We start from the raw sequence: 14,217 nt of genomic DNA, 5'->3' as shown, positions 1-14,217 counted from the left end.
AGTGTTTTTTCACCCAAAAAATAACTGGCAGCAAAAGTGACAGCATTCTGACTTTATGGTTTAAATGTGGCAACATTATGACCGTTTTGGTCTCGTTTTTCTACGTCAGAATATGGAAGGCTAAGTTCATATTGGAACATCACTTCACTGTGTTGGCAAAGGTGATCAAAAGCTTTTATTTTGTGTCAATATTTAATTCCCTCCTCGTTCCTGCAGCTCGCCTTGTCCAACTTCTGAAATCTTGCAAAAATCTGTCCTTTAATTATTTGTAGAGAGCTTCTGTTTAATAAATCCGAAATGTCTTGAGCATTTAATCACAAAGTCCAATCTAACACGAACCCGAGGCAGTGCAGTAAACTTCCACTTGATTGGTTATTGATTGATTTCGTAAATTTACTGTGGGTGCAGTCTTTCATCCACGCACGCATTCTCTGTGCCGCTGATCCTCACTAGGGTTATAGGTGTGCTGGAGTCCAATCCCTGGTGACTTTGGGTGAGAGGCAGAGTACACCCTAAACTTGTTTGCAGCCAATCAATCACAGGACACACATAGACAAAAAAAAAATCACCCACATTCACACTTATGGACAATATTAGCAGTGAAGGCCCAAAGGTGGCCTGTTCCTACACTTGTGACAGCCCTCCTCAAACTTTTGAAATAACTGTACCCAAGCCGTTTTACATTGTAATGACAGTTTTCGCCAGTAGAGAGCAGTGCAACTCCACTCTCAAGATTGTACTTCTCTAGCAGGGAAGACAAAAGAGCAATGATCCGAGGACCAAATGAGGTCAAGAAAAATGGCGTCATTCAGGTAAAACAGGAAGCAGGTTACAGTGTAATGTATGCTCACTAAATTTAAACAAAAACCAATCTGCCTCGTTTGTTTAGAAGTGCGATCAGTCATGACACTACAACACTATCTTGACAGTACACAAGATGGATGGATGGATGGATATTACGTTCACCTGGAATAGTTCATATAGAATAGAAGAGAATATTCCCTCTAACTGTGAAACTGGAACTGAGTTGAGTACCCACGGCTCTATTGTTCTTCAATTGTTGAGCTCTACTACTTGCTCACTCTGCACGACTGACTTTCCTCAACAAAAGAGAATAGGTAGAAACCTAACAATCACAAAGTCCCAGTTTATAATGTGGCAATGTCACCCGGAAAAAAAAGAAGTCTACTCCTCACAGATTGAGAACAAATGGTTTAATTGCTGGAATTGCCGGACATCGCTTTTGTTGGACAACAGTGGCCTCTGTTGGTACAAACAAAAATCTGAGTGCATGTTTGTGGGACTCGAGATGAACATTTCTGATTCGTCATCTTTACTTTTCAAATTTTCTTTCATACTTTCATCACGTTCAACATTTCAAACATTTTAGTGGCACAAAATCAGCTACGTCACCTGAAATGAGACAACATAAATCAATTCCTAACCTCTCAACGGATAACGGTACAGCCTCTTGATGAGAACAGTTTTGTGTGGCTTCACACTATTGTCAGTTCCTTGAAGTTTTATTTGATTGATCATTCCATCATTCTTGTCAGACTACATTTTGCTGTTTGCAAAAACTACCGTTCTCCAGAATATAACGATACAAACAAATACACACACTGCACAGCAATTCCCATTTGTAATATTGTACTGTTCTAGGTTTGACACATTTGAATGTATGTTGGTTTTCTCAAACATATATTATCTGCACAAATACAACAATTGTGTTACATGTGATATCCCATGATGATACAAAATACATGTATAGTATTGAGATATTTGCGCCCCGAACACAGTTTTGCATTTATCAACATACGGTAAGATCAACGTGCGAAGAACATTACCGGTACTCATTTGTGAAACGGGTGAAAGTCATTGATGAACTTCCCCATGAGGTGTAAAAACTACAATTTATTTTCCAGATGAAATAAACCGTATAAGACAATTCTGTTAAGATGCCATGTGATCTTCAATACTTTAAGCTCTGTTTTACATGTTGTTTTTCATTACGGTGCTTAAAAAGAAGCATTTAAAGAAAACTTGACAGAATCACTTGTCACAATTACCTTTTGCGACAGTTTCTTCCTTTAACCAATTGTAAGACATCAGTCTCCATTTCTGCCAATGTGTACGACTTTTAGGCAGAAAAGCAAGCCTGTATGTCATCAACAAAGCTTTTGGAAATCTTGGAACCTTCGCACCTTCTTGACAAGTGGATGTTTTTCTTTATCTGGTGTTTGAAATTGCACTGCAAAAGTCATTTTAAAATCACTTCAACAAATACTTCCAATATTTTATAGAGTTAACCGACCAGCCAATTTACAATTACCACCTTTCAATAGTCATGCTGAAGAATGCTGTAAGACAGAAAAATCAAAGTAAGATGTCCAGGGAAGCAGAGGAAGAGGCCTCTTCACCACAACAGGCCCATTCAGAGTCTGAACCATGACAGGCTTAAAGTAATGGCCCTTTTGACAAAATGTGTTGAAATCTCCATTTCCTGATGAATGTGTAATCCCAGACCTCTTGCATAATTTTCCATGTAATTGGTATTGAATTCTGTGGGGGAAACAACCAGTAGCTTAGCGCCATTCCATGAATGCTTGAATAATGACACAATGATGCAGCCTTGAATAGGACATTTTATGGAAAATTGGCTTTTTAAATATGGAGTAATTGCCCTCCCGTTAAGTATAGATTTACAACATCAAGTACCGTATTTTCCGCACTTTGAGGCCCTTTGGAGTAAAAGGCACACCTTCAATTCTATTTTAAAACTGTTTTCATATGGAGGGCGCACAGCATTATAAGATGTAAGATATAGAATAGAAGTTACAATAGTGGCAGCGGTTGCGTTATGCATCCATTAGATGGAGCGACATTGAACAGAATACAATACAATACAGCTTTATCTATGTAGAGCAGGGGTGCCCATTACATGGATCCTGATCTACCGGTAGATCTAAGACAGGTCCCAGGTAGATCCAAGGAGTGTCGAGGAAAAAAAAAACAAACAACCATTTGTGTGTCTTTGTATATGTTAGTTATATATTTGTTTGTGTTAATGAACACTGCACCCTAATCATCCTATCAGTCTCATTTTCACAAAAAATATATATTTAAAAAATAAAATAAAGCAGGTCAATCTTGAATTTACGGTGGCGCGGAAGTTGTTAGCGCTCAGCAGACTGCAATTGCAGCTTGTGTTCAGAGCTGTTGCGCTTTATCTTTTATCGTCATTATTCTCATTCAGAGTTTGCTTCGTGTACAATTCACCGAGGGCACGGGCAAAGAATAGGAATCTAGGAGAGCCCAGGGAAGCACTGGCGTGCGTGCATGTGTCTGTGTGTGTGTGTGCGCACGCATGCGCCGGTAATGGTAGATCCCGGGAGGTTAGTTAATCGAAAAGTAGATCTTCGGTCCAAAAAGTTTGGGCACCCCTGGTGTAGATGTTTACAGTCAGTACAGACAGTAAAGTCAAGTCAAGTACAACTTTATTGTCAAATTTGCTGTATGTGTAACATACAGGGAGGGAGGAAATTTCATCTGCGCTGTCAGGAGGGAGGAAATTTCATATATATAGAGCTTTCACAACCGCTTCTTCCGTAACATAAAGCTTTACAGAACATTTAAAATACTATGTCGAAGAAATCCGAATATTGATCCATATATATATGGCGCATCGAACTGTAAGGCGCACTGTCGGCTTTTGACAAAAAAATTAATTTGTGCCTTATCTTGCGGGAAATACGGTAAATCTTATTTGGCTGAATATTTCCGGTGGAGCACAAGCGAAAAAAGTACAAATTAGCATTTTGATTTATTTATTAATTTTATTTTTTTTTTAATCTGAAAATAGGTGTAACCAAGGATACCGAACGCGAGTATGCGGGGTCCACAGTAGAATGAATCTATGCAATGACTCGCAGCACACAAAATGCAGGTCATCAATTCTCATCTAGGGCATTGGCACCACACGAGAAAATAATATTCAGCAATTGACAAAAATAAGCTACTCTATTTTGTTTGTCCGAACAGACTTATTATTGCACTGACTGCCTTTTGCAATAATTTTACTGTATCGCTAATGTACCCTTAATTAGATTCCTATTTAAAAGTCTATACCTGTGGAACATCCATTTATCAAGTGTCTGTTTTTATTTACAACTGGAAAATTTGGGTATTCATGTGTCATCCCTGGGTTATTTTGGCATATTTCATTTTGACAGGGTATATTTGATTTGTCAGTCCACACTGCAGTTTGAATGACAGAGTTCCTTGAAAGAGGACTATATCCGATTTACTAAATGATGAATACCGGAGGATAGCGCGACCACTGTTTGTCATTTACTTATGATGTTACATGGCTCTACAATATGTCATGTCAGAGTGACACATAGAGGATGACACGTAAGAGAACAAACTTTTCTTACAAATACTGTCGACGTCTAGTCAGAAGAAATTGAAATCTGCGGAGATGACTAGCAATCAAGCACAGAAAAGCGGAGATGCCACCGGTACGTGAATGTCTTATTTCCTTGATCATCGCTATTATGTCTCTGGCCTTCTGTTTGTCGAGGTTAAATGAGTTCAATCCTTTGATTTTTATCTCATCACCTCCTGCTTCATTAGAGAAAGCTCCAACTGCACGAGCTATTTCAAAGAAGTCTGCGACCAAGGAGTCCAGTTCTGAGAGCTCAGGTTGCAAATACTGCAGCTCTTCTGTCGCATTGGTTGGAGTGTTTCCTTGTATTCTTCTATAACAATCTTGTCCTCTCAGATCCAAGCTCAGATGAAGGGACCAAAAAGCCGGCAGCCAAGGTCGAACCAGCTAATGTGACACATCAAGTCTCCACTAGCTCAGGCAAGAGATGTCAAATGTTGACTTGTTTAGTCATGTCATGAAACTCTTTCGGCGTGGCCTCAATGACTAATATTTTTCCACAAGCGTACATTAGTATGTGGGGTCCGCAGCGTGGTGCCCATAGGGCACCAGGTTGGACGCGAGGAGCCTGTGAGTCTAAAAATAGCTTACCAGTGATGAGCCAGATGGAGAATACTTGGGACATGATCATTTAAAATTGCAAACACTGGCAGAGATTTATAGGAATGCAGTGTTGCATGTTGATATTTTTCCAGGTATACATTAATTATTAATAATCACATTAAAAAACTGTAAGGTAGTTTCAAGAATTTTTTTATCACAAAAATGTGTATCAAATTGCTATTCGCATTAATCCGTACCCAAAAAGTAGCTACCAGTTTGTAAACGTTTGTTGACCCCAAGCCATGCAAGTTAGCGTTTTTTTAAAAGTAGTTTTTCATCATGCATTCAGACAGCAGCTCAGAAGATGAAGCTCCGGGAATGCCTGCTACCAAAGCTGCGACGCCTTCAACACGGTTTCTTGCTTCATTGTCACCAGCCAAAGGCGAGCCAATTGCAGCAAAGGCTGCAGTTCCTGCGGTGAAGCGGCTGCAGAAAGCAGCTCAGACTCTGCTTCCTCATCTGACAATGAATCAGTGAAAGCAAAGCCAGCAACACATAAACCTGCCACCCCATCCTTCAAGCCCGCAACCCGTGCTATCAGGTTTGCTGCGACAGTATTCAAAAGCAGTTGCGATTCAGATTCTTCATCTGACAATGAGGAACCTGCAAAAATCAAGACGCCAACAAGCAAACCTGTCGCACCCATTGCAATGGCTGCTGTTGCTCGAGCGAAGACTGGCATTTATGCAAAGACTGCTGTGGCAGAAAGCAGCTCAAGCTCAGAACTCTGACTCCTCATCTGATTTAATTTGAAGCAGGTTTTAAAAAGCTTTGAATTTTCGATTCTGGTCGAGAATTGAACACAAAAAAAAAGATCACTGTGGGTGGTGTTGCAGTTGACTGACATTCCTTCACTTCCTGTGAAATAAAAAAACTGAAACTAACTTGTATCTGACACAAAATTTGTATTATCTTTTAATAGACATATATGTCGATGAGATCACTTACTTACTATACATGGTCGGGGGGGTTTTCGACTAAAAACTCCTTACTCTACATGTTTTTTTTTCGGCTAAAAACGCCTTACTATACACATGGTCAGTTTTTTTTCGGCTAAAAACGCCTTACTGATCATGGTCGGTTTTTTCAGCTAAAAACGCCTTCCTATAGATGGTCGGGTTTTTTTCGGCTTAAAACGCCCTCTATACATGGTCGTTTTTTGGGGGGTTAAAACACCTTACTACACATGGTCGTTTTTTTTCGGCTAAAAACGCCTTACTCTACATTGTCGTTTTTTGGGGTTAAAAAGCCTTACTATACAGTACATGGTCATTTTTTTCGGCTAAAAACGCCTTACTGCACATGGTCATTTTTGACGCAAAAAATTCCTGACTATACATGGTCGTTTTTTGGGGGCTAATAATGCCTGACTATACATGATTGTTTTTTTGGCTAAAAACGGCTAACTATACATTGTAGTTTTTTCCGGCTAAAAACGCCTTACTATACATGGTCGTTATTTATAGGCTAAAAATGCCTGACTATACATGGTCGTTTTTGACGCTAAACATTCCTTACTGTAAGTGGTCGTTTTTTGGGGGCTAAAAATGCCTTACTATACATGGTTGTTTTTTTTCGGTTAAAACGCCTTACGATACATGGTCGTTTTTTGGGGGCCAAAAATGCCTTCCTATTATACATGGTCGGGTTTTTTTCGGCTAAAAACAACTTACTATCCATCGTCGTTTTTTTTCGGCTAAAAACGCCTTACGATACATGGTCGTTTTTTTGGGCCAAAAATGCTAAAATCCTGTTGTGACTGAGATGGCTGATGACATTTTAGGAAATGTCCTGTTGTGATTGAGATGGTCAGATGACATATCCCCTTTCTCCGACAGGAACAGGTGGAGAAGATCGAAGCCAAGAAAGCTGCAGAAGAGCAAGAAATGACAACACAGAGAGAATTAAGAGTATCATGACTTTTAATGGTTTTTTTAAAGTGTTTTATACTTTCATTTACACATTTGAGTGTGATGCTGGCCTGGCTCCGTGGCCCACTGATTTGTGTGTTGGAATGCAAACACAGAGGTCCAGGGTTCAAATCCAGCTCTGGCCTGTTGGTCTTGCGTGTTCTCTTCTTGCTGGCATGGGTGCTGTCCGTCCACCCTCCCATCCGTTTTCTCATCCCCTTGTACTAAAAACGTCTTAGTACACATGGTCATATTTTTCATCTAAAAATGGCTTACTGTACATGGGCATTTTTTTCAGGTTAAAACGCCTTACTATACATGGTCCTTTTTTGGGGGGCTAAAAACGCCTTACTATTCATGATCGGGGGTTTTTTCGGCTAAAAACGGCTTACTAGTGATGGTGGGTTTTTTTCGAGTTAAAAAGCCTTACTATACATGGTCCTTTTTTTCGGCTAAAAACGCCTTACTCTACATGGTCGTTTTTTTTTCCGTGTTAAAAAGCCTTATTATACATGGTCATTTTTTCGTCTAAAAACGCCTTACTTTACTATACATGGTCGTTTTTTTCGGCTAAAAACGCCTTCCTATAGATGGTCGTTTTTTTCGGCTTAAAACGCCCTCCTATACATGGTCGTTTTTTGGGGGTTAAAACACCTTATGATACATGGTCATTTTTTGTCTAAAAATGCCTTACTATACATGGTCGTTTTTTTCGGCTAAAAACGCCTTCCTATAGATGGTCGTTTTTTTCGGCTTAAAACGGCCTCCTATACATGGTCGTTTTTTTGGGGTTAAAACACCTTATGATACATGGTCATTTTTTTCATCTAAAAACGCCTTACTGTACATGGCCATTTTTTTCGTCTAAAAACGCCTTACTCTAAATGGTTGTTTACTGTACATGGTCGTTTTTTCGTCCAAAACGCCTAACTCTAAATGGTTGTTTTTTCGGGTTAAAAAGCCTTACTGTACATGGTCGTTTTTTTTCCGGCTACAAACGCCTTACTCTAAATGGTTGTTTTTTCGGGTTAAAAAGCCTTACTGTACATGGTCGGGGATGAGGGGGGTTTCGGCTACAAATGCCTTACTGCACACGGTTGTTGTTTTTTTTTCGGCCAAAAACGCCTTACTGTACATGGTCGTTTTTTCGGGTTCAAATGTCTTACTAAACAAGGTCGGTTTTTTTTCGCCTAAAAACGCTTTACTATAAATGGTCAGTTTTTTTTCGGCTTATAAATGGACTGCACACAAACAAACGTCAACATCAGTGTTCATATTTTTTTTTGTACTGTATATTTTTAAAGTGCACTGACATGAGCACAAACCATTTGAGGATTAGCTATTTTTATGACTGTAAAATGATTACAAGGGCAAATTCCTCTCTTCACTCCACTGTGTGTACAAAATTAAATTGCTCCTAACATGAGATTGTTGCTAACATGAGGCTCACAGGTGGTGTTGGTACTATTCATCAATATATATTTTTTATCTTTAAAAACAATAGTTCCAAGTATGTTCAGAGAAGTCACAGATTACAATAACAATATATTTAAGTTGGCAACATTGAAATCAAGTCACTGCTCTTGTTCGCCTGCATAGCTGACACACATGCACTTCAAAATAAAAGCAGAGGTTGCTTGACATTGTAGTTTGACTTTCTCAAGGCTGCAGAAATTCTGGACAGGCCGGATGTGACCGGTGAACCCGACTCTTCTCATATGTGCTGTAAATCTTTATGTTCATTCATGAGGTCAGTCAGGTTGGGGCAAAAAACAAGCAACAAACAACCTCGGGTACCCATCTAGAACCACACCGATATTTTGACATGCAACACCAAATGTGAAATGTTATTCACTTTACGTTAATTGAATGTCTGTTCCAAAACTTTTGCTCACTTGAAACATAAGGTACGGTACTCGGTCCTGAGCTATTAACACATCTAGATGTAAACACCATGAACTAAAAGTTGGAATTTGGAATTTTTGTGTCAGTCATCTTGTGATCTGAAACCCAAATGTCTTCAGTCCACAACAACAAAAAGAAAGAAATTGACCAATATTTTTGGCGAGTACTATAGATACAGTAGATACCTTCAATCTTTGTGAAAATGTTTTGATAAACTACACTGTAAAAGTACACAAAGGGTGTCAGAAGTTGTGTATGACGATAGGCTTCCTGAGTTGGCCGCAGATGACATCGTCAACGTAGAGGAGTCTGGCCTTGACCTCAATGTTGTGTTGCAGCTCCAGCTGGCAGCGGACCAGCGCCCTCTGCTGCTCTTCAGATTGCTCCACTGTTTCATGCAACCTGACAGGGGATGAAATTAGGAATGAGCAAGAAATTAAGAGATCAGGGACATCATGGCAATATATGGCGAGCACGTTTAAGTGAATGCACATGATGTGACGTACTTGTTGATTTGACAGGCAAGCTGTCCGACCTCGGTGAGGAGCTGTGATTGTGCTGGATCATGGCATTGCTCTTTTGGAGGCCTGTGCTGACGCACATCCAACCTTGCCTGAGCCAAACTCAAGAAATGCTCATTCTCTGTGACTGCCACCAAGAGATCGTCTCGGTTTCTCTGCTGACTGGCAAACTCGGACAAAACCTAGCATGGAACAACATGCCGGTCAAAACAATGTGCACAAACACCAAATAAAATCATCACTTTGGAATTCTGTGTTGTCTGTATCATCAAGGTCAGGGGTACCTAAACCTTTTGGACCAAAGATCGACTTCAGAATCAGAATCTCCTTTATTGTCATTGTATAGAATACAACTACATTTGGGTGCCACTCCTTAGTGCATTTCGTTAAAAAAATTAAATAATGGTTTAATAAATACAAAGCTGAACAACACACAACAACAGCAGCAGTTGTGGTCGTGTTGATTGAGGCTTATATTGCACACAGGACTTTTCAATCAACCCGTTACCTTGCACGTGCACGCACATACACAAGGATGCCATGATGAGCAACAGCCTGACACGGAGGCATGCGACACACTTTTACAGCCTGTTAACGATCGTAGCTCACAAGTACCATTTTAAAGTGCTTCCCTCGGCCCTCTAGATTCCTATTCTTTGCCCTTGCCCTCTGTGAATTGTACATGAAACAAACTCTGAATGAGAATAATGACGATAAAATATGTAGCGCAAGAGCTCTGATCACAAGCTGCAATTGCAGACTGCTGAGCGGTAACAACTACCAGTCACGCAGGTCACGTGCCACCGTAGGTTCAAGATTTACCTGCTTTATTTTAGTTAATTTTTTAATACTTTTTTTGAAAATGAGACTGATAGGATGATTAGGGTGCGCATTAACACAAAAAATATATTACTAACATGCAAGTTTTTTCTCCTCTATACCCCTCGCGATCAACTTGGGACCAGTCCGCGATCTACCGGTCGATTGCGATCGGCGTAACGGGCACCCTTGATCTAGGTTATTAATACAAGACATTTGTTAAAAGATTTTGTTTTCCTCCAAGTCCGCCTAATTCTTCTCCCTTTAGGTTCCATTCAATGCCATTGACAAGTATACTTATCAATTTCGGGGACGGGGGCAGGGGGGGTCAATGGGGGTGGGTGTGGGAGCATCTAATAATCCTCCACTTGTTTTTCCCTTTCAACCCTTTTACACTATCAATCACATGATAATGAACAAAAATGATTGGAATGTTTTGAGGTCCATTTTGTTGGTACTTTACCCACTACCCCCAAAGCAGGGTGGCAAATAGTTTACATGTCATGCAAGTTATAGTAATGGCATACTATACAAAACCAAACCATAGTATATTAACTGGTTGAAAGGGAAACAGGTATTAGACTTAGTATAAAGGCAATGATTAAACATTTTTGCCCAACACCAAAGAGGGAGCTTTAACCCTTTCAGGGACAGCGGTTACTACAGTGGACAGCTTATCATGGTATCAGATTACAAGGTGCATGAAAGGGTTAAATCGTCCCTACGACTCGATCCAAATTCTACGATCCACAACTATATGTAATCAACTAATACATACAGTATATTCCTGTTTCCAATCTATCCCTTATTTTCTACAATGGGAGTTTTGAGGGCCGCAAAGCAAGCCAGGGCTCAGGTTGACACTTGGCGGTGCACCATTGACTGTCAATCAGTTCGATAGAACGGTTCAACCCCCTCCGTGAGTCGTCACCTTACCGTGGTGGAGGGGTTTGTGTGTCCCAATGATCCTAGAAGCTAAGTTGTCTGGGGCTTTATGCCCCTGGCAGGGTCACCCATGGCAAACAGGTTCTAGGTGAGGGGCCAGACAAAGCACAGCTCAAAGACCCCAATGATGATTGAAATAAATGGATCTAGGTTTCCCTTGCCCGGACGCGGGTCACCGGCGCCCCCCTCTGGAGCCAGGCCTGGAGGTGGGGCTCGTTGGCAGGCGCCTGGTGGCCGGGCCTACACCCATGGGGCCCGGCCGGGCACAGCCCGAAGAGGCAACGTGGCTCCCCCTTCCCATGGGCTCACCACCCATGAGAGGGGCCAAAGGGGTCGGGTGCAATGTGAGCTGGGCGGCAGCCAAAGGCGGGGACCCTGGCGGTCCGATCCTCGGCTGCAGAAGCTAGCTCTTGGGACATGGAATGTCACCTCTCTGGCAGGGAAGGAGCCCGAGCTGGTGTGTGAGGCAGAGAATTTCCGACTGGATATAGTCGGACTTGCCTCCACACACAGCCTGGGTTCTGGTACCATTTCTCTCGAGAGGGGCTGGACTCTCTTCCACTCTGGAGTTGCTCACGGTGAGAGGCGCAGAGCAGGTGTGGGCATACTCATTGCCCCCCGGCTCAGTGCCTGTACATTGGGGTTCACACCAGTAGATGAGAGGGTTGCCTCCCTCCGCCTTCGGGTGGGTGGACGGGCCTTGACTGTTGTTTGTGCATATGCACCAAACAGCAGCTCAGCATACCCACCATTTTTGGAGTCCTTGGAGGGTGTGCTGGAGAGTACTCCTGCTGGGGACTCCCTTGTTCTGCTGGGGGACTTCAATGCTCACGTGGGCAACGACAGTGAGACGTGGAGGGGCGTGATTGGGAGGAACGGCCACCCCGATCAGAACTTGAGTGGTGTTTTGTTATTGGACTTCTGTGCTCGCCACAGATTGTCCATAACGAACACGTTGTTCAAACATAACGGTGTCCATATGTGCACTTGGCACCAGGACACCCTAGGCCAATAGTTCGATGATCGACTTTGTAGTTGTATCATCGGATTTGCGGCCGCATGTTCTGGACACTCAGATCCATGCGCACCAAATCCAGTAGACACTTAAACAGCTTCTTCCCTCTAGCCATTAACTCCTTAAACAGTCACTGACATAGTCACTCTTCTTGCACCACAAAATGGTACTACAAAACTACTGGTATACTCTAAAATGGTTCAATGATTTTGTTGTTTACGATGATACTAGTGCAGCGTGTTATACCAGAGACAAATTCCTTGTGTGTTCTACATACTTGGCCAATAAAGATGATTCTGATTCTGATTCTGATTCTGATTCTGAAGAGAGGGGCGGAGCTGTCAACTGATCACCACCTGGTGGTGAGAAGGATCCGAAGGTGGGGGAAGATGCCGGTCCGTCCTGGCAGACCCAAACATATTGTGAGGGTTTGTTGGGAGCGTCTGGCGGAATCCCCTGTCAGAAGGAGTTTCAACTCCCACATCCGACAGAGCTTTTCCCATGTTCCGGGGGAGGCGGGGGACATTGAGCCCGAGTGGACCATGTTCCTTGCCTCTATTGTTGAGGCGGCCAATCTAAGTTGTGGCCGTAAGGTGGTTGGTGCCTGTCGTGGCGGCAATCCCTGTACTCGCTGGTGGACACCAGCAGTAAGGGATGCCGTCAAGCTGAAGAAGGAGTCCTATCGAGCCTTTATGGCCCGTGGGACCCCAGAGGCAGCTGACGGGTATCGACTGGCCAAGCGGAACGCGGCTTCGGTGGTCGCCGAGGCAAAAACAAGAGCGTGGGAAGAGTTCGGTGAGGCCATGGAAGACGACTTCCGGACGGCTTCGAGGAAATTCTGGTCCACCATCCGACGTCTCAGGAGGGGGAAGCAGTGCACCACTAACACTGTGTAGAGTGGGGATGGGGCGCTGCTGACTTCGACTCGGGACGTTGTGAACCGGTGGGCAGAGTACTTCGAAGACCTCCTCAACTCCACCAACACGCCTTCCTTGGAGGAAGCAGAGCCTGGGGACTCTGAGGTGGGCTCTCCTATCTCTGTGGTTGAAGTCACCAATGTGGTTAGAAAGCTCCTCGGTGGCAGGGCCCCAGGGGTGGATGAGATCCGCCCGGGGTTCCTCAAGGCTCTGGATGTTGTGGGGCTGTCCTGGCTGACACGCCTCTGCAACATCGCGTGGTCAACAGGGAGAGTGCCTCTGGATTGGCAGTCTGGGGTGGTAGTCCCTCTTTTTAAAAAGGGGGACCGGAGGGTGTGTTCCAACTACAGAGGGATCACACTCCTCAGCCTCCCTGGTAAGGTCTATTCAGGGGTGCTGGAGAGGAGGGTCCGTCAGGAAGTCGAGCCTCAGATTGAGGAGGAGCAGTGTGGTTTTCGTCCCAGCCGTGGAACAGTGGACCAGCTCTACACCCTTAGCAGGGTCCTTGAGGGTATGTGGGAATTCGCCCAACCAATCTACATGTGTTTTGTGGACTTGGAGAAGGCGTTTGACCGTGTCCCTCGGGGAGTTCTGTGGGGGGTGCTTCGTGGGTATGGGGTACGGAACCCCCTGATACGGGCTGTTCGGTCACTATACCACCCATGTCAGAGTTTGGTTCGCATTGCTTGCAGTAAGTCGGAATCGTTTTCAGTGGGGGTAGGACTCCGCCAAGGCTGCCCTTTGTCGCCAATTCTGTTCATAACCTTTATGGACTCCGGGCTCTCCCCTAGAGATAAGGTGAGAAGCTCAGTCATCCGGGAGGGGCTCAGAGTCGAGCCGCTTCTCCTCCACATCGAGAGGAGCCAGATGAGGTGGCTTGGGCATCTGATTCGGATGCCTCCTGAGCGCCTCCCCGGTGAGGTGTTCCGGTCATGTCCCAACGGGAGGAGACCCCGAGGAAGACCCAGGACACGCTGGAGAGACTATGTCACCCAGCTTGCCTGGGTTCGACTCGGGATCCCCCGGGGAGAGCTGCAAGAAGTAGCTAGGGAGAGAGAAGTCTGGGCTTCCCTGCTAAAGCTGTTGTCCCCGCAACCCGGCCCCGGATAAGCGGTAGATGATGGATGGATGGATG

General features: G+C 43.6%; 1 protein-coding gene across 2 annotated transcripts in view; it reads right to left on the bottom strand.

The window, feature by feature from the left end:
- Positions 1-8,416: 8,416 nt before the first annotated feature.
- Positions 8,417-14,217, bottom strand: part of tekt1 (tektin 1) — a 14,100-nt gene continuing 8,299 nt past the window's right edge. For both annotated transcript variants that reach the window (XM_052079013.1, XM_052079012.1), the window contains exons 7-8: positions 9,372-9,568; positions 8,417-9,267 (exon numbers count right to left, since the gene is read on the bottom strand). In XM_052079013.1, the coding sequence (XP_051934973.1) occupies positions 9,108-9,267; positions 9,372-9,568 (357 nt within the window). In that variant the 3' untranslated portion in view covers positions 8,417-9,107. The remainder of the gene's footprint in view (positions 9,268-9,371; positions 9,569-14,217) is intronic.

The sequence above is a fragment of the Hippocampus zosterae genome, chromosome 10 (assembly GCF_025434085.1).
Source record: "Hippocampus zosterae strain Florida chromosome 10, ASM2543408v3, whole genome shotgun sequence".
Taxonomy (NCBI): domain Eukaryota; kingdom Metazoa; phylum Chordata; class Actinopteri; order Syngnathiformes; family Syngnathidae; genus Hippocampus; species Hippocampus zosterae.
Note: the sequence above shows the minus strand (reverse complement) of the source record. Positions and strands in the feature narration are given on the sequence as shown.